Source organism: Crocodylus siamensis, chromosome 3 (genome assembly GCF_052110815.1).
Source record: "Crocodylus siamensis isolate JL-2025a chromosome 3, ASM5211081v1, whole genome shotgun sequence".
Lineage (NCBI taxonomy): Eukaryota > Metazoa > Chordata > Crocodylia > Crocodylidae > Crocodylus > Crocodylus siamensis.
The window spans coordinates 245,959,751-245,981,100 of NC_143397.1; the positions used below are offsets into that span (position 1 = coordinate 245,959,751).

Here is a 21,350-nt window from a genome sequence, read left to right on the forward strand (position 1 = left end):
ATAAAATAAGGTGTTCTGGGCTCATGCTAAAAGACCCAACTAAAATAAAACAGCTGCCTGCTCAAACAGAGCTTCCAGCTTCTGTCCAAATTGCTAGAATTCGAATGAATTAACTCTTAACCCTGTCTCCCTCAAACCTACCCACTCTCCAGCCCAGCAATTAGTTATGCTCCCCTGTACACCAGCATCACCTCTTCCTTCCAACTGGCTGTGCATTAAGTAAATTACTGAGAGCACATCTGCTTCTCCTGAAGCTTGAGAACTGCTTCACATCCCTAAACAGTCTTCACCACTTTCCATGCACGGTGTTAAAAGGATGGAGATTAAAAGGGAAAAAAGGAAAATGCAGACACACAAAATGAGAAGAGGAAGCAGAAAGAGCTCGGCATTTTAGAGTAGCTCTGCTCTCTGTTCCCATCTCCACCCTTCCCCTTCTGAAATGGTAGGGACAAGTACACCTGCTTTCCTCCCACATGTAAAAACATTTCTCAACTTCTTTAGGAAGGATGAGAGCTCTGCCTGCCTCCTGTGTCAGTGCTGAGTGGCTGCTGTAGGCACGGAAAAGGGAAAGAAGCCAATCAGAGCAGGTTCCCTTTGGGCAGGGCTACAACTTCCTCTGGGGTTGGATTGGATGAACTCCTGAAGTCCCATCCAGCCCTTCTTTTCCACGGTTCTACAAATCTTCCTTCTTTAAGAGACTGGCCTCAGCAGGGTGCAAAATGCATTCCTGACACTGCTGGCTATCAAAAACTTGTTGTTTCTGCTATTCCTGGAAGGTAAAGAATAATCCCTCCCCCAGAGCATGAGAAAATTGTACATTAGCATTTCCCCAGCTGTTATAAGGCACAGAACTGAAATTCAGGAAATTTGTAACCTCTTAATAAGGTCTTTAACTGATAATTGAATGGGAGCTGGGAGAAGATTGCAGGCTGTAGCACGTCCTCAGAACCACTTGTTTCCCTCAATTACCCCTTGCTTCCACCTCCAAATGGATAGCAGAGTTATCTACAATGGAATGTAGACCTTGGAGAGTTCCTCTTGGCCCACTGGAAAAATACATCAAATCCATTAAAACTGGGTCCTGATATCCCAGTTTTAAACAGATCTGAACACCGTTCAGGGTATCAGAATAAAAGGACGGTCTGACTTGGCTCCTCTCTTCTACTAAGCATCTACGCAGGTAGCTCTGAACACTGGGCAAGTACTAGAGCAACACAGCGTCAGTCTCTCCCCATATTCTCTGTTTTGCATTTCACTCATTTCTGTGTACATCAGTGATTCTCAATGAGGGTCTCATGGGGATTTGGTAGCAGCTTAGAAATATATTGGGGAGAGCATCAGGGGCTAGGCATACAACTATTCACCAACGCACCCCAGGGGAAAGCCGGGAGCAACGGTCATAAACTCCTAGAAGGTTTCAGACTGGATATAAGGAAAAACTTCTTCATGGTTCATGTGACCAGACTCTGGAATAGGCTCCCATTGTGGGTGGTGCAGGCACCTGTCCTGGAGATCTTCAAAAGGAGACTGGACACACACCTTGCTGGGGTTATTTGATCCCAGCAGTATTTCCTGCCCAGAGCACGGGGGCTGGACCCAAGGATCTCACAAGGTCCCTTCCAGCCCTGAACTTCTGTGAATCTGTGTGAATCTGTCTTCTCATATTCCCTGTCTCTCCTGTCTCACTTCCACAGGTCAGTCATTTTCACATACATCGGTGATCTGCAACCAGCGTGTTGTGAGATCCCTTGGGTACTATGCAATATCAGCACTACTAGCTGTGCAAATACCTAGGATTCACAACCCAGAAACCTCAAGGAGGAATCACAGGGTCAAAGCCATTCTGACCCGTTGGGGCCCTTTTGGATTCATTGCAATGGAACGGGCTGTTACTTTTTCATGAGTGACCTCCAGACCCATGGAGGAGCCATGAGAGACATCACCCTTCACCGGAGGGCTGGCCCACAAGGAGTGAAAAACACCTGAAAGCCAAGGCCTGGCATTGAATTTAGTGTGGCGGAGACCCCCACTGCTGGTGTGCGTGCATCTGAATGGGTGTAACTGGTGTCTGTGCTTCTGCATGGGGATAACTGGCGTGCATCAGAATGGGTGCAACTGGTGCACGTGCATCGGAATGGGGGGTAACCAGCGTGTGTGCATCTAAACGGTTGGTAACTGGTGTGTGTGTATTTGAATGGGGGTAACTGGTGTGTGTGCATCTGGACAGGGGGTAACTGGCGTGCATGCACACTTCCCGGGGAGGCGGGACAGGAGCAGCTCGTTCTTCGCAAACGCGGGGCGTTCTGTCCCTCCACGGCTGCCGTCCCCCGCGTTTCTTCCTCCGGGGGAAGCCTCCTGCGCCTTCGGGGAGGGCGGAGCCGGGTCACGTGCCCGCTCTGCGCCGGAACTACAGCCCCCAGCCTACACTGCGCGCCGGGGCCGTCTTGATAGGGGTGCGGGGGGCAAGATGGCGGCGGCTCAACCGGGGCGGAGGAGCGGCTGAGGTGAGTCGGTGGGGGTGGCCCCCCTCCACTATCCCCTCCCCCCGCCCGGGGACGGCCCCCGCGTGTGGTGCGACCCCGGAGCTTGTGCCGCGACCCTCATTGGGGATCCGCGAGGGGGAGCCTGTGCCCACCCCTGGCGGATCCCCAGCGCTGCCCCGAGTGCCGGCCCGGAGCGGCGGCCCTTGGGGTCTGGAGTAGGGCTGCTGGCCCCGGGGTCCCCAAGGACGGCAGAGAAACCCCCAGGAGATGCTGAGCGTCAGTCACCTGGACATCCAGGCCTGTGTGTTCATGAAAATAAATATTACATGTTGAATCTGGTTTATAGCTGAGGGTTTTTAAGCGTAACAGGAACACGCATTTGCCTTCCCGCCGCTGACCGACACCAGCATTGCGTTGTGTTGCGTTGAGGGGATGTCGGCGCCAGCTGCGCGTGGGTTTCTGTGGGTTGGGACCGGGGAGTCGAAGGCAACTGGATGGGTGGGAGTCACTGTGGGGGAAGGGGTCTTCACACATCTGCTGGGAGGGCACTAGCAGGTAATCCTGAATGTTTTTGGAGAGTATTGGGGACAACGTCCTGGTGCAAGTGTTGGAGCGGCCAACTAGGGGCCATGCCGGCTGCTCACAGATGGGGAGGGATGGGTGGGGGATGTAGTAGTGGATGGCAACTTGGGCAATAGTGACCAGACTGTGATTGTCTTTCTCCATCTTTCCTTTCCTTGGGATCCTGAACTGAGTAAGGACCCTGGACTTCAGAAATGCAGATTTCAACTTGTTTGGGGAACTCTTGGGCAGGATCCCCTGGGAAGCTGCTCTGAGGGGTAGTTTGTAAGAACTGGAAACTTGGACCAGTAAATAAGGAGGAGTTATAAGAGCATTGCTCGGGCATGCAGGGATGAAGTCAGGAAAGCCAAAGCACAGTTGAATTTGCAGTTAGTAAGGGATGTGAAAGGTAACACAGGTTTCTACAAGTATGTTGGTAGAAAGAGGAGGATCAGGGCAAATCTGGGCCCCTTACTGAACGGGGAAGGCAGGCTGGTGGCAGAGAGGATGCAAAAAGGCTGAAGTGCTCAGTGCTTTTTTGTGCTTAGAGACTGGGATTTTTTGGGCAGTACCATCTACTGGACTAGTTGCATGGTTGGGAAAGACTTAGACAAGCTTTCGAATGCAGTGCATTCCTTTTTTATATTCCCAGACCATCATGGCTATAATGTCATGCCAACCCTTCCATAACAAAAGTTTGATTTTTCCCGGGTAGAGAAGATTGGAATGCCATCAGACGTTGCAGGTCTTAAGTTTATAGCAGGTGTGACAAAAGTTCAATTTTAGGCCTGTTAAAATGGGATTTTTATTAAATTACAAAATGCAAACAGTTGGTAATTTCTGTATTGCAGGACTGGTTTTTAAGGTTATAATCATACCATTAACGCCACCACATCTTCTAAATTAAACAGAAAAGTAATGCTGGAACGGATCCCATGGAGGTTTTTTAGTCTAGTGGTTCTCAATCTCTCTTTTGTATCAGGACCCATTTGTAAACACTGATGATAGGTCCCAACCCAGTGCCCTTCACCATTTCCCCCCCCCCCCATTTATTTGCTTTGTGCAGTTAGGAGTGCTTCATATCTAGTTATTTCCCTCCTTATTTGTGCACGTCATTCTGGCATCAACAAGGAAAAAATTGGGAAGGGCTATACAAGGCTCATATATAGGACCCAAAACTGTTAGATAATTTTTTTCACATCACTAGATACCAAGTTCACAGTAGCCTATTAAGACATTTCTTTCAGGGGAAAGAGGATTTTGTTGTTTGTGTTCAAATAACATGTTCAACTTCCTTGATGCAACATTTGGTTTGGCAGCAGCTTCTATTTGTGACTGGATCCTTTGCTTTGTTAGGAAGGAGAAATATGTGCTAAGATGCATCTATACAGTACAATAATGTGTTGGAAGAGAAGCCAAAGCTACTATTGAGCAGTACAGCATTGGGAATTTCTCTGGTAATCTCAGTCTTCTCCTGAAGACTAGTTTTAGTCTTTGCTGTGCCTGCTTTTTCCTTAAACTTGATGAAAACTGCATTGCATTTGAAAGCTTGTCTAAGTCTATCCCAGCCATTCAGTTGGTCCCACAAAAATGCATGCTGCTTTCACTGAACAAATTAGCATGGAACTCTGCCTAGCCAAATTAGTGCTTCAGAGATGGGCCTTGCTAAAAGAGAATGAACGGGTGGTTGTCCTGGGCAGCCTAGGAGCATTGTATTGGAGTGATTGCTACTGCTGGAGCGCTTGTGGTTTCTTTTTTTGTGGATAAACGTGATCATTCTGTAGGTGTCAGCTATGTGGGGAAAGGCTTCCCTTTCCCCACTTGTTTCATGAGTGTTCATACCACAGCTGCCAATTACCAAAGCCTTGTTTAAAATGGAGTGTGTTGCTTTTCCGTCAGCTCTTTTGAAATGATTCTGCAGTAAAATGAGACTGAAATTTTTGTAGTTTCCATGGCAACAATGTCATAATAATTGTACTTGTATACCAGTAGCATCTATTGAGCATCTCAACATGCTTTACAGAACTAGATTTAGCCCTGCAGGCATCCCAGTATGGAACATCTCATAGTGGAGAGGGTTGGGGGGAAATCTGAGCGACTGAGGCTAAAGCCAAGACTTACCCATGTATGCTGTTTGAATACCTTGGTTTGGGGTCATCCAACTTGATGTGCTGAGTGTCTGACTTGAAGCACTCAAAACTAATGGCTTAAGAGACTTGCCCAGTGTTGGATGTTATACAAGGCTTGTGAAAGCATTACGTTCATCTCCCAGCCCCCCAAAAATCTAGTTATTCTGACATCTATTCTGTACCCTAATCAAAAGACAGTAGCTATTCCTGCAGATGTAGGACTGATTTGTTTAGAGATTAAGTCAACTCTGTAAGAATTGGAGAAGATTTACTCTCTCCCCACCACGTGCCCATCCAATTTAATTAGAAAGGAAATAGCAATTTTTATCGTGATTGATTAGGGGCTGTGCCTGGAGCTTTTATTGGGCTCTGTACAGATTGACTCATTCCAGCCCAAAGGCTGTACTGGTTATTGTGGAACGCATGATAACAGGAATGAGATGGTGTTCTTCAACTTTGGCAGCTTATGTAGGTCAAAAAGCCACAGTTGTTGGATTAGTGTTTATAATTGACTCGCATAACATGTATTGAACATAGTATAAAATTTAGCACTTTTGCCTAAGCAGGGCTGAAGGGGATTCTACCAAGAAACAATATTTTGACTTTACAATGAAAATGATATGATTGCAAAAAAAGAAGTTTTTATAACTGCCTGGCATTCAAACTAAACCTGGGATCTGAAAATGAAGTTGGAATCTTTCTAACTTGAGCACCATTTAAAACAACAACAACAAAAACTTATTTTATTACCAGGAGAAGTCCCTATAGGCCAGTCATGTACTTTAAGTAATACCTCTACTGTCCTGTTGTTTTTATTTGTGAAAAATCATATATTTTCAGCATGGTGATTAGTGTATGGCGGGGGGCAGTCAGGCAATACCTTTACTTTAAGATCGTAGGTTGTTTGAAGGGCTGGAATAATAGAAAAACATTTTATACGTAAAATAAGAAAACTGAAAATGGAAACTATTGGAATCGACACAGAACCTAGTGTAACTAGTTTAATCACTTGTTAGAGTGCTGTTCTATACTAACACAGCCATGACTCTTAATTTTGGTACTTTTAGTTTAAAGCTAAACAATCTACAAAACAGTAACATTTAAATTGAAGATTGGTATAATTAAAACAAATAAAGGGGTCAGATACTATACTAGAAGGTTAAACCAGCAAGTTTGCTTTTACATTTACATTGTAATTACAGGATAAGAAGGAGCCAGCCTTTGTAATCTTAAAAATCACTTGATTTCTTTAAACAAAAACTTGGGTTTGACTTCATGGTGAATTTCTTGCATTCTAGCTCTTTGAGTAGGAGATCTGTTTTAGGATCTGCAATGTTTCTAGCATTCTTTGGAGTGGTATGCAAAATATTAGGAAATACTCGAGTTAAGGCTCTGTGTTCGATTTTAATTCATTCTCCTTATGTATGATATGGTTTTCAGACTGTTTTTCCACAGGAGCTTGTCCTTGTTCAGCAAATGTCAGCCAAGCAGTAAAATGGGCTGTTCTGTGCTTTTACTGGTGCCCAGTACATTAGCAGTGTGCAGCAATTTCAGGAAACATCCTGTTTAGCCTTTGCTAGCCTGGAAAGCAAAGTCCTTTTGTAACTTGACCAAGCCCTGTTACTGAGTGGTAGAAAGCTGCAGAGCCCCAGATAATGAACAGCTGGCAGTTAGAAAGATAATGGCCAATGAGATGCCTTCAATTCAGAAGGAGGAGGAGCCAGAGGCTATATAATCCCTGTATTTGGGGCAGAGACGGCAGTCTGGTCTGAGCAGGGCTGGAAGGAGGAGCTCACAGGTGAGTGCTTTGTAAAGTACTGTGTGGAGCTAGACTGACCCTGACTGCACTAACTGAAGGAGGTTTCAAAGTTTGTAGGGTCGGAAAGGACCTGAGCAGATCATCGAGTCCGACCCCTTGCCATGGCAGGAAAGAGTACAGGGTCAAATGACCCCAGCAAGGTGTTCATCTAGCCTCCTCTTAAAGACCCCCAGGGTAGGAGCCAGCACTACTTCCCCTGTGCATGAAGCTGAGAAGCAGTGCCAGAGACTGGTGAGGGACCTGTGAGTAGGCCCAAGAGGGCCAGAGCTGGTAGGAACCAGCAGGACTGAGTAGGAGCCTGGGGAAGGCTTTAAGAATATCTCCTCAGTTGCAACTTGGTTTTTGTAGTGTATTGTTCACTGGATTTATAAAGCTGTGAGACATGAAGGGGAGGAAGGGAGGCCACTGAAGATCCTCTACAAAGGGGTCTAGATTATTGCTGGATTGGTAGGCTGGCAGAGGTCCAGTGTATTGTGACCAGGCTGCCAGAGCCCTGAGAGATGGTGCAGAGGGGGTGAGAGCCCCAAGAGAAGAGCAGGGTGGCCAGGATCACATATTGTTTCTCTGGAGTCAACCTCCCAGGGTATATAACAACAATTTTGGAGTTGTCAGGTGAAAACAGGGTGTATACTAGAGCAGGGCTTGTCAACCTGGGGTACTTGAACCAATCCTAGGGAGTATGCATGGGCGGGCAAGGATGGAGAGCTGCCACCCACTACCCCATGCCGCTGCCTCCCAGGAGCAGGACATGGGGGGTGAGGACAGCAATGCCCCACACAGGTGCTGCCCAGGTGGCCAAACGTGGGTGGGGAAGCTCACGTGGCCAGCCACCACCTCGCACTGCTGCTGCTCTGCATCTGGCTGCTCATCCCCGCCCCCTTCTGCCCCTGCCCTTCTTCCTCCTCCCCCCCCAACCCTTGCATCTGGTCAGCAGCGGTACACTTATAAAAAAAATAAATAAAAAGGTTGAAAACCCCTGTAGTAGAGTATAAGGAACAGAATTAGGCCACAAGAAGGTGTCAGTCCCACTGCTAGCAGTACATCCCATTACAGCCTGACCTGGTCAGCATGCAGCAGTTGGATGGTCCTGGAGCTAGTGCAGAAGGAGTTTATACAACTTAGCTGGTGAATGCTAACATGCGTGTACTTTAAATATGCAAAAATGGCCATGTTTGCAAAACTTACAGGATCAGGTTTGCTATCCTGTCATAGGGTACTCAAGTAATGCTTCTGTGCTGCTGAGAATAATCCCTTGCTATTTATAAATATTCAGTCCCTATTAAAAAGCATGAGAGTGCTTTGTAATGTTGTGAGTAGACTATGCTTATGTTAATAAATTCTAGCTCAAACCTTATTCCTGGAAATAAATTCAGCTGTGTTAGTGGGGAAAGAAAGCATCAGCCTTGGACAGACAGCTGTATGTAGAATTTCAGCCTGAACAGTTAAGGCATGTTTTCACTGCTAACTTGCTGTGCTGAAATATATGAATCTCTGGTTCTAGACCATTTGAGTGTTACATTTCTTCCTGTCACTAGCCATGTACCTGCCATGTCATGTGGAAGTCGTTGTGGGCAATGATGCACAATGGTGAAGTGCAGGGGGACTAAACCAGCATTGTTACACTCAGATTGAATGGTGAGCTTTATTCCCTGCTTTGCAGGTTATACCCACTCTGGCTGTGGTGGACTGTGTCCACAGTGCTGTGGGGGCTACCAGAGGTCCCGCTCTTGCTGGGGCTCTGGCAGCTGTGATGAGAAACCCTGCTGCCATGGTCAGAGCTACTGCTGCTGTGGGAGGAAGTACCAGCAATACAGCCAGCAGCAAGGGGGTTAGTGCGGTGTGTGTAGATCCTCTCATGGCCCCTTGCTGCATCAGCTGCTGCTCCTGATAGTGAATGCTACCATTCCTATGGCCTCTGGCAATGGCGAAGGGTAGATCTGTCTGCAGCTGCAGTAAGGGACACCCCAACACTTTCCCTGCAGCAGCATGAGGTTGACAAGAGGGCATGAACTCCAGAAGTGGGCAACTCTTGTCATGCTTTTCCAGTCTGGTCTCCCTTGTTCTTCCCTGCTGTGGGTGCCACTGGGGCATGCTGTGCAACCAGGGTAAGAAGTCTTAAAAGAAGACAGTGAGAGAGAGAGATATTATTTCCCCCTCCCCAACACACACAAAAGCCAAACTCCCAGTTTTCATAGGATTTTTATGGAATATTTAGGTAAGCTAAGTTTATACAGAATTTATTAAAGATGTTCCAAAAAATCAGTGGCTTGATTTATTGTACTTGTATAGTATATTGTTTGTACAAATTATACTTTTATTTTCTTATAGCTTATTACATCTTGCAAAATTGAAGACAGCTTCTTGGCTAACAATGCCTGGCAGTAAGTATGAGCATATTAAATTACTTTTACATAAAGATTTTACTGTCACAGTATGTAATAAACGTTATTTAATTGCGAGCAAAATGTCCAAGTGAAATAAACTAATAATGAAGAGACAATTTTTTTTAATCTAAAATGAGATTCTTGTGCCTTTCCTTCACTTGTAGCTAGCTGTGAAACAACTCACTGATCATAATCTTGTTATGGTGGCAGTAGCACATAGCTTAAAGTATATAATTTTTGAAATTGCAATGTGAAGTACAGTTACAAAAGAAGGCTATGATATTCGAGTGTAACACGCTCATTTTTATTTTAATGATTACTGTTATATAACTAATAGAATTAGTATCTAACACACACAATAATATGGCTTAATATTTAATGTATTAAGGCCTGTACTTTAATACCTTAAAAAACATCATTTATCTCATAGAAAGAAAACCTTCATTTGAGTTTTAGGTAATGAAAACAACTGGGCTATTGCATGGTTTTGTGATTTACCATATTTACTGGACCAAAAGATAATACTGGAGGTGACCTTTCAATTGTTAGATTGTATATATAGAAAATAATAAATTTGTTATAGTTTTCCAGGTATAGAATCTTATTATTGGAGGTTTGCCTTGAATTTGTGCCCTTCTCTCGGCTACCGGAGGGGAAATAAACTGTGGTGTGTTAGGTGGCCCACTTGCCCTTTGCCCCCTCAGCTTCTCCTCCCTACAGTCCCTCCTCCCCCATACAATCAGACCCTGATCTGTCTGAGCACATGGAAGTGAGAGGCAAATTGGAAAGCACTGACTTCTAAATAAACATGCCTGTAGTAATTTGCACATATGCAAATTACTATGGGTACCCATAGACTTAGTGCATCTAAAATGGATGCATTTTACTTTTTTTTTTTTTTTTTTTTAAACTTAAGTTTTTAGCACGTGGTTCATAAATATACTTTTAAGCAGCATTTTTTTTACCTACTTGGAGTACAATCTGCATTATATTAGTCCAAAGTCAAAATGCTCATGATTTTACCATTTAGTTTGTTGGGGTGGGCCCTAGCAGAGTCAACAGCATTTCATGACCCCATAGCTTGCGGGGGAGGTGTGTGTGTGTACATTCCAGATACCCATGTCTTTCAGCCCTTCTACTTCTCAGGGTAGTACCTGCGGAAGTAATGTATAGTTAACCTCCCCCTTCCACTTCCAATGGGAAGATCTTGTTTTTATGTCCACTTAATGGAAGTGGGAGACTCCTCCCTAGCTTGTTCCTGGGGTTTTATGGCTAAAGACCAACATAACCTGGGGGCATCCAAACCCCAGCCTTGCTTGGGCCTTGCATAGGATGCCTACCAAAGGATTTGGAAACATCTGAAGCCCCAGGTAAGTTGGATGTTTGCCCATAGTAGGACCACTTATGGTTCTTGACTGACTCATGGATTTGGAATTGATTTGGCTTGGAACACAATTAAAAAAAAAAAATAGATATAGATATTAAAAAAAATATGAAAACAGGTAAGTTTCCTTCAGTATGTTTGCCTAATGTGGGCTGTGTGTTTTATAGTCATGCTTGGTGTTGGTTACGTTTACTCAGCTTCATAGCTGGCTTCTGTGACTGATTTTAGCAGCAGTTTAATGGTAAACCATGTATTTAAGGAGGCTTCCTTAGACACGAATGTAGGACGAAGCACTCTTTTCCCTAAGCTGATTGGGAGAGGGTAAGGAGGGACCGCATCTTGTATTTGAGTAAATACGGTAGCTTTAGAGTGATCTAAAAGTGCTATGTAATCTTTATGAAAAAGCTACCTATAATCAGACATGTGAACAGATGAGACTGTTTGTTTGTTTTTTAATTTCAGGTAATCTTAGTACCTGAGAGTCTTTAACAAAAAATAATTAAGAAAGCAATCACACTTTAAATTATGTGTTAGCTAATGGTTTGGGCACTTGTCTGTATTGATGCATAGGAGGGTTGGAGCACTGTTGTTGTTATGAATGATCAGGAAATGTGAAAAGCAAGGTTTTATATTGCCAATACCTTTTATTGGACAAACTGTATATTTGGAAAAGATGCTAGACAACCCATCAGGCACAAAGTGCCCTTCCTCAGGTCATTGAATTGATCTGGAAATTTTGAACACTGATACATTTCCGAAGGGCTGTTAATTTGTCCTGTGTATATAAATTAGTAATGTTGTTAGTTCTCTGTCTAATAGCATAAGTATCTTTATTGTAAAATACCTTATATTTTTGAGGTACTTTGTATACCTCAGAAATACTTTGTTTTACAGCCTTTTCTGTGAGTAGCTGTTGTGTAACTGCAGCATTTGAACCTTTGGTATTGTTTTATGACTCTGAAATAACTTTGTACAGTTTTTTCATCTGCATTGTTTTTCTGCATACTGGGATAAAGAAAAGGAATGAAATGCTTAATTTAAGACTAGGGAGATCTCTTTAACATAGCAGGAAAAACAAGTGATGCATCTTGCCAATACTAATAAATATTGTATTAAAATGAACATTCATTTTTTGAGACTTCTGGCATAGGACATTCTCAGTTTTATTTCTATAGAGAATATTAAAGATGTCAGGCAAAGGGGCCTACCAGGAGAAATTACATTTTTTGTTCTTATCTTTATCCCAAATATTTTTCTAATTCCTATCGTTAGTGGTGGTTAGATGAGAAGTAAATGCTATTCTTTCTTTTTCTTAAATCCTGGTGTTACTGATTCAGAATACATTACCACTGGGGTATTAAGAGAGAATAGATTCTGACTTGGGGGAGAGAAGTACATAGGACTTAAATTTACATTTAACAATGGGCACTTTTGCACATGCTCTGGGAGGTGTGGAGGGGGCACTTTAATTGGGGAGACACACAAATTAAAAGTGCCTAAGCATCATGTGTATCACTGTCCCCACACTGAAAAATGGCGGTGGTGCACTCTGAACCAAAGCTCATTGAATGAGCTTTAGTTCAAAGCACTCTACCACCATTCTTCAGCATGGGGATGCTGAGGCATGTGATACTGGAGCACGTTAATTTCCGCACTCAAGCAGAACATGCTGGATTTCCAGGGGTCAGAGCAGGCTCCATACATGTGTATAGAAGCCTAATATTTTCAGTCTCATTGAGTTTATTTTGTGTGTGGGTTTTTCCCCTCCTGAATTGCAGCATCTTTTCCTACTGAATTCTTAAGTGTTTTATTAAGTAGACTTATTCAGGTAAATAGATGCTTTCTGTCATGAATTATTGAGATTTAATTTGATTAAATTTCATAGTATCCATAATGGGCATAAGTGGAGTTCATATGTTTACCTTTGATTAAGTACTAGTCCAACATAATTTTCCTGTAGTTCATGGGTAACAGAAACAGGGCTTGGCCATTAGTATATACATACTTTTTCATGCTGCGATGCACCTGATCTCCAACGCATTGGAGCGCGCACAATTAATTGAGTCTGCCCTGCATGTGAGTTAATGTGCGCTGTTCTGCATCGCTTGCAGTTGCACGTTTTGCCAAGTTTACGTCAATATGGAGAAAATGGAGGTGGTGTGCTTTTGAACTAAAACACTTAATCAGAGATGCTGTGGTACCGGCGTGTGTAAAAAATGCCCTAAGATTTAGAAAGAAAAACTAGTTTATAGTTTGGTGCAGTGCAGCACAATATCTGGTGACTCTTGTGGAAAACCGGTGAGAGGGGATACTGGTAAAGGGTGATTTCCAAAGCGCTCATGTTGAATGTGGAAAAAATAAGTTAGTAAATCACACAGAAGTGACTGTGTTTGAGAGAGACAGATGCTTAGTTAAGTTTTTCAAACTGTTCTATGACATTTACCTCTGTAAAAATGGTGAAACAACTGTCAGTGTTTAACCAGTGATATTATGTCTCGTCTGTACATGATGTAATATTTTTTTTCAAAATTCCCAAAAGGATTTTTGACCAACAAAACAAAAACTATTCTTCACCAGCCACTGTGCACCCTTGTGTGTCTTCATTCAGGTGGGTTTTTTTTGTGAATTACAGTTATTAATTGCGTTTGTAGAAATACCACAGAGAACATTCTTATACAGGGGAAGAGAACTAAGCTACAAAGAGATCTTGGTACAAAGAAAATTGCAGCAGTGTGATATTTAAAACTAATTTGAAGGGAGGTTAAAAAGGAGAATAACAAATGTAGCTTCACAGATAAAACTAGAGAGCGATATTTTTATCTTTGTGGTAGGGAGGGAATATTATCAAATTATTAAGGATTTAGAGTATTAGCTATGGATAGGATTTGAAGATGGCTGTTTGTAAGCTTTTTAAGCTCGGTGAAACATGATGTAATCAAAATTTCCCTTGCTTGGATAATTTTGGATGGTATCACTCTTTTGAATAATATTAGTATTGCAGAGCTGTTCTTTTTTAAGCTAAATAATTGGAGACTTTTGCGGCATTTTTTGTACTTTCAAGAGTGCAATGAAATTGCGAAACAGTTTAAATGAAGATAAGTACCCAGGTTGTCCTTGGTATCTTAGTAGTTCTGTCACTTGTGCACAGGGTAGAATCATGCTTAATGACTCGGATACCTAAAGCCCTAAAAATGCCATTTACCTTAGAGGTGGGACAGGATGTGGGCCTCGTAAGCAGTACAGTTTTTTAAACTCCTTTACCTTCTCCCAAAGTCTTGGATGAGAGCGTTTAGAGCAAGGGCAGGCAAGTATTTCAGGTGGAGGGCTGCTTACCCAGTTTTGGCAAGCTGTTGAGGGCTGCGTGGCCGGCTGGGACCCTGTACTCCTGCCAACCTGCTTTGGGCCCTGCCAGCGCTGGCTTGGGAACATCAGTGCAGGCCCCGTGCTCCTGCTAGCTCCTGAACCCCCTCACTCCCAGTGTCCCCCTCAGCCCCGCAGTACAGGCAGCAGCAGCAAACACTGCCTGGCGCAGCAAGTGGGGGAGGGGGCTGCTTTCCTCCATGCTAGGCAGCTCCTGCTGCTGCAGCACAGCCCTGATGGGCGAGCCTGGAGCTGGTGCCGGGCCCAGGCTAGCAGCAGCACTGGGTTACAAGCTGGTGGTGAGCGTGGGGAAAAGTGGTCCTGCTGGCACCCTGTGCTGTAGCCACTCGCAGCCCGCATGGGGCTGCCTGTTCCCGCTCGAGCACCGGGCACAGGGTGGGGGAGGGGCTGCTTTTCCCTTGTGCTCAGCACCATCTTGTTCCCTGCCAGCAAGCAGGGGGTCAGGGCTGCATGCTGCCCCCTGCCTATACCTCAGGGCCCTGGGAGTGAGCGGGCATGGGAGCCAGTGGGAGCACGGGGCCTGCACCGGTGTCCCAGGGCCAGTGCCGGCAGGGCCCAGAGCAAAGCAGCAGGAGTACTGGGGCAGCGCCGGCACGGGCTCCATAGAGTTGGGCCAGCTCCCCCCCCTTTCCCTGCTGGTGCAGCCCTGAGAAAGAAGAGCTGAGCTGGCCTGGCCTGGAGGACTGGGGAGATACTTGCAGTCTTCCCCTGCTCCCCTCTTCTTACTAAGTTGCCCATGCCAGTGCAGCCAGGAGGAGCCCTGTGGTCCCAGGCCATAAGCCCCTGCTAGGCAGAGGCTTCTGGCTGGGGGGGGCAGGGCTGGGTGGACCCTGCTATTGCAGGAGCATGCTGGGGCTTCCCCTGGGTCCTGCTGCCCCTGCTCTTTTCATCTCTGACAGGAACCAGGGACAGATAAATATTAATGTTCTAAATTTTTTTTTTTAGGGGCTCCGTGTGCTGGATAGAATGGCTAAGTGGGCCGGATGCAGCCCGCAGGCCATATTTTGCCCACCCCTGATTTATAGGGCCATGGTTCCAGCTCAGGAAAGGCAAAATGCCCTTTCAGCCCTATATTTTAGTGACTCTGGGTTGTGTATTAGAGAAATGTCTCTTGTGATTCCACTTACTTTGACTTTGCTATACGCTATTACTGTTCTTTATATTGTTAATGGTAAATCATATTCTTCACTTCACTGACTCATAGCCTAGTACTCTACTTTTTCAGAAAAGAAAAATACCAACTTGTAATTCATTAGGTATCTTTGTACAGGGTCCCCTTTAGCAATATTTCAGTCTTTTGTTCTGCTTTGAAGTAGTGTGTTACTATAAAACTTTGAATTATTTCTATCCTGATCTTTTGAAATCTAGAGGACACATTTGTAGTTAGTGCTCCTTTGGGAACTCTTGTATCCACACAGTCACAAAACATTGAGAATATTTTACAGCTGGATGTGGCAGGGACTGTTGGTATGGACTGTGTTCTGGACAATCTTAAAACTGGAGATGGTTTTTTCTCCTAAGAAGCTGAAACTCAAGAGAGAGGATTCAGCAGAATATTGTAAAGCAGAATCATAGTTAACTTGCATTCCTTGTTCATCACCCCATCTGATGTTTGGTGGACATTTTTTCATAATACAGAAACTGCTTCCCTCTTCCAGTGCTGTCCATTTTGCTTCCGTAATGCTAAATCAGTTCCTTACAATCTCACCAGCATGAGACCTTCTGAAATAGGTAGGAGTATTGTGGGGGTGGGGAGGGAATTTGACTACTAGCTGCATCAGCCTTGGCATGGCCTTGGAGTCTGCACAGAGGTTGTGTGTTGTGTAAGTTTTCATGCCGAGTTGTCAGGGCACAGCAGAATTCCTGACTTGGTTACCTCAGTAGTCTGTGCCAAGGACTCTTTTAAGAAAGAGCTTCACTTTGTTATGCACTATAGCATCACGGTTCCCCATAGTCCGGTTGCTTGGTGGTTGCACTTAATCTCAGGCAGCTGAGCTGCAGGGAGCCCTTAGCATGCTGATCTCTCAGTCCATAGAGATTAAGTTCTTAGCTTCCATTTTCTTAGAACTGAGACTCTAAAAGTGCCCTGATTTAACATTCAGTGCCTCAGAAAAAGAGCAGCCCCATTAAAATGAACTGTAGACAGCTTTCAGAACAGTGCTGCACTCATTAGTTCTCCCCAGGTGATGCAGTTTCATGCACATTGACGCATGCCACCTTTAATTTCCAACTCAGTCATGCACAAATAACTTTCAGATCTTGCTATTACAAGTACTAAAAAGCTCTTAGGCAACCTGCTGTCAGAGTTCAGTTGTGCTTTGAGTGTAAAGGTGAGAAGAATGTATATTTTGGCTGGTATTGTGTTAAGTGACATGAATAGATTAGAATCAAATGTGATTTTTTTTTTTTTTTTTTTTTTTGCAGAGCATAATAATAAATAATAAAATTAAAAAATGAATACAAAATGGGTGACAACTGGCTGGAGGTAGCACTACAGAGAAGGATGAGTCTTGGTGGATCACAGACCCATGATGAATCTGCAGTATGTCACAGCTGCACAAAAGACTGATGTGATTTCAGACTGCGTCAATAGGAGCCAGAGGTGCAAGACATGGGAGATGCCACTTCTGAACCCACACCCACACTTGGCCTCAGTGAGGCCACAGCTGGAGTACTGCATCCAATTCTGGGCTCCACATTCAAGAAGGATGTCAGGAAGCTTGGGAGAGTCCAGAGGAGAGCCACGCGCATGATCAGAGGGCAAAAGAATAGGCCTTATGAAGAGAGGCTGAGAGCCACGGGCTCAGGTGGCTGCTTATAAGTATATAAGGGGTGTGCATCAGGATCTGGAAGAATGTCTATTCACCAGAGCACCCCAAGGAAAAAACAAGGACCAGTGGTCATAAACTCCTCCGAGACTATTTTAGGCTGGACATAAGGAAAAAATTCTTTACTGTGCAAGCCCCCAAGACCTGGGATAGACTCCCTCCAGAGGTGGTGCAGGCATCTACTCTGGACTCATTCAAGAAGTGTTTGGATGCTTATCTTGCTGGGATCCTCTGACCTTAGCTGACTTCCTGCCCTTAGGGCGGGGGCCTGGACTTGATGATCCTCGAGGTCCCTTCCAGCCCTAACGTGTATGAAATCTATGAAAATGTGAAACCCAAAACTGCGCATGATACTGTAGATGAAGCCTAACCAGGGCCAAGTGGAGAGGCACTTTCATTCCCCATGTCTCACCTCTGGCTCCTATTGATGCAGTTTGAAATCGCATCAGTCTTTTGTGCAGCTGTGATGCACTGCAGGGCATAGAAAGGGAGGCTGAAGGAAATAAGCATGTTCAGCTTTTGGAAAAGGTGATTAAGACCAGTTATGATAAATCTTCAAATGTCTCAAGGGTTGCCATAAAGGAGGAGGAAAATTCTTTTTTTCTCTCTTACTGCAGAGAGCAGCAGTATGTGGATCAGTGGCTTGAATTGCAGCAAACTAGGTTTAGATTGGATATCAGGAAAAAAAACAAACTTCAGTGTTAGAAGAGTGAAGCAATAGAATAGGCTGCCTATTAAAGTCTTGCAAGCTCCATAATTGAGAGTGTTCAAGACATTAGATAACTATTGGTCAGGGTTGATCTAGAATTAGCTACCCCTTTGCTATGCTGTGGGTATTTCCCATGCTTCTGGGATTTTCTGGCTACCACAGGGTCTGGGAAAGAATTTCCTCCTTCCTGCTCCTATATGTGTACGGTATTTTTATGTTCCCTAGAAGCACTGGGTGTTGGCTGTTGCTAAGGATGGGGAAATTGACTGGGGGGGGTGCCAGTTTTCCTGCTGGGACTAGTATCTGGAGGATCCAGGCTAGAGGGTCTTGCCCCTTTGTTCAGGGTCAGACTGATTATCACATTTGGGGTCTGGAAGTAGTTTTACCCCATGGTCATACTGGTGGTACAGGTTGGGGGAGTTTTTGACTTCTTTTGTAGTGGGGAGCATGGCCCTCTTGGATCTTTAGAGCATATTTGAACAATTCTTGCAGCTGTGGGACACAGACTGCTGGTGTTCCCCTGCTTTACATGTGGCAGGTTAGGCTTCTTTGCATTGTATTAGTGTGGCAAGGTTGATTGTGTAGTATTGGTAATAGGTTAGACAGGGATTTTTATGGGATTATTTGGACAGGGATGATCCCTGCCTCAGGCTGGGGTTGGATTAGATCAGTATTTCTCAACCCATGGGTCATGACCCAAAAGTGAGTTGCAAGAATGTTTAGAAGGGTTATGAGCAAGTTCCAGGAAAAACATGGGAAAGCATAAGTTTCCCCTTGCAGACTGACAGCATTCCAGTCTGCAAGGAGCTGCTTGGGGTAGTTGGAGGCAGCAGGCGCACGTGTGTCTGTGTGTGCACATGCACGTGGCCAGCATGCAGCCAGGCAGAGCCATGGGAGCTGCTCCAGCAGCTGGATGCAGGTAAGTCTCTGTGGGGAGTGGGGCCTGGAGGACCAGGGCTCTGGGGACTTTCCCAGGGAGGGGTGGTGAAGGGGATGGAGCTGCAGGGTGGAAGTGCCTGCAGGACTCTGGGAAGGGGGCTGAGGTGACGTTTGTGGAGGGGGACAGGGGGAAGGTACCTGCCCCTCCAGTGGGGAGTGGTCCTTCGTTGTGGGGTGGGGAGCTGTGTGGCTGGGCCGGCGGCACTGGGGCTGGTGCCCATACTCACAGGGGTGGTAGGCTGTGACTAGGCTGCATGGTGTGGTATGGGAGCCCCAGCCTGGGGCAGGGGGTGCCACAGGCCTCCCCTTCTCCTCCCTCCAGCTCATACTGGGGAGGACTCACTCTGTTGCCACCTGCATGAGACGGAGCCACTGCAGCCACTGCGCTTCAGCCCCAGTGAGATGGGCAGCTGGGGGCCCTGTCTAGCAGGGCTGGGGGTGCCAAGGGGCTGGGGCTGGGAAGTGAGGGGCACCACCAGGGGGGCGGTGTGTTGGGACTGCCCATCAATGTTTACAAATGGGTCCTGGTACATAAAAGGTTGAGAACCACTGGATTCAGTGACCTCTGCAGGTCCCTTCAAGACTTACTTTTCTATGATTTCAGTATGACAGGAGAATGATGATTTCTAAATGTCTCATTCTGTTGATGGAAAATGTGTTTTATCTTCATTCCTAGTTTTTATGTGAATGGGTTTTATGATTAATAACATGTAATGAGTGATCACAAAACCTATTTTGTATCCCTGAAGCATGGTGATTAATAAGCAAACATGAGGAAAATTAGGTGATATGTAAAAAATATCATATGATCTTTATTTTGACAAATGCCACTTGCTGTAGTCTTTGAATAATTGCTGTGTTAATGATGAGTATTATGAAGAGCTGCCATAATGCTGTTAAATGCTTGAGAATTGGAAACAAACTACTCATTAGGTATTCATTATATGAGAATTAGTAATGTTTTGCTGTAAGGCAGAACTGGTTGAGTAAGACTTTTTTTTATTTTGTTAACTTGGGTATACTCTGAATGTTAAAGAACCGTTCTGAATGTTAAGATGAGAACATGAAGGGAACTCTTGTAGCAAAGACAACGCTGCTGTGCTGAGATACGTGAACACAAAACAGTTTTTATTGAAATACTGCTGTGTTCAGCACAGTAGATAATGAAAGAATCTACAAGGCACAGAAGACAAATTTTACAACTGTGCAAACAAGACTAAACTTGGAGGAACTTGCCTTCCAGCCGTATATTTGCAGAATGCCTCTGGCAGAAGGTGGACCTTTGATAGGAAAGGGGGTTTATGCATGCATGGCTTTTTGCTGTCACGTGGGTTTTGTGATATCTAAGCAACAAATTTCAGCATAATAAAATGTGTGCAGTTTGACTAAATGCAGCCTGTATTTTTGTTTGTGTTGTGCCTCTTACCTGCTAATGTGATTTGTCCATTGTAAGAACTATTGGAGACATATACCAATCTATCAGCAGTAGCATGTATTTAGGGCTTCTAGTTTTAGATCAACGTGCTTTAGCATCTAAACTTTAATATATAAACATAAGTGAATATGTAATGGAAGTGTTGCTTAATATTCTTCACATAACTTTGTTAAAAAGCAACTATAGTTGTTGTTTACAGAAATTTTGTTTTTCAGCTTGTTTCATATCAGTCATTCAATAAGGATGCACACAAAGCTTAAATGATATTGATTTCTGAATCATGGGGTGGAAGGGTAGGAAGACTTGTGCTGATGTATGCATGCAAGTGCCCTGGTTCTAAATGCATGGCAATATAAAGATTGCATTTTATGTCCTTTTTTTTTCCATGTTACTAAGTGCATGTTAGTTTGGAAAGGCCACAGGTGAACTGGATTGAGAAGACTGGGTTACCAAAAACAGTTTGGCCTTCCTACTGTAGAAGACCAGTGATAGTTTTAAGATCAGGTACTTTATTAATAGTCTGGGATGGAAGAGGTATATACCACTTGACTTTCAACCAGCATAATATCAGTGCTAAAACAATGTGAATAATTGCTGCTAAATTAAAACTGGAATTGAGACAGAGGAGGAGTTCAATAAATAGACTGTCTTCCCATTTAACAGCTCTTCTGAAATTGCGTCCAGTACACAGACTGTGTTGGTTGATAGTGAAAGGACATAGTGTTGTAGCTGAGCTGCTATTTCAGAGTACGCAATAGAGCCCTACAGATAGGCAAGCAGAGTCTATTAGCCATACTCCACTGGCATGTGTGAAAATATACTCTGGTTACAGCACTGTCATCCACATATTTGTCATCTGACATCTGTAAATGTCAATTTCTTATAGCTTTATCCTACTTTAAATGTTTGGACTGAGAATTTCCATGCTGCATACGTGTGTGTAAGACAGCATTTGTTTGTTTTTTTGAACGTTCCAGCAAAGCCGCTGTAATGTTTTCCCCAAACAATTGGGCGATTGTTTTGTTTTGGTTTAGCTCGTGTTTGCTTTGGTGAGAAATTCTAGCAAGCCGTGGGGGGAGCATTTTGGCTTGAAGGAGGTGTTTACCATGTTGGTGAAAATCTGCTGTTAGTAGATAGTTACAAACCCCACTGGCCCTGGCCCCAGTTTCTATTTACTCCAGGCCCTGCATCTGCCCCACTCCCTTCTTCACTGCAGGAGCCTCAATCTGTGAAACCTGTTCCAGTGCTTTACTACCCTCCTCATGAGAGCTTTTCCTAATACAGGGGTAGGCAGTGTT

The 21,350-nt window shown here is 44.4% G+C and overlaps 1 protein-coding gene across 5 annotated transcripts in view; it reads left to right on the top strand.

Annotated features, from left to right (window-relative positions):
- The first annotated feature begins 2,404 nt into the window (after positions 1-2,404).
- EFR3A (EFR3 homolog A) overlaps positions 2,405-21,350 on the top strand; it is a 143,532-nt gene continuing 124,586 nt past the window's right edge. For 4 of the 5 annotated variants that reach the window (XM_090040665.1, XM_090040661.1, XM_090040662.1 and 1 more), the window contains exons 1-2: positions 2,405-2,504; positions 9,321-9,373. Coding sequence is in view for 2 of the 5 variants with exons in the window: in XM_090040663.1 (XP_089896789.1) it covers positions 9,364-9,373 (10 nt within the window). In the remaining 3 variants the exon portion in view is untranslated. Of the gene's footprint in view, positions 2,505-2,724; positions 2,785-9,320; positions 9,374-21,350 lie in introns of those variants that run through there. The other variant, XM_090040664.1, reaches the window with a different exon arrangement.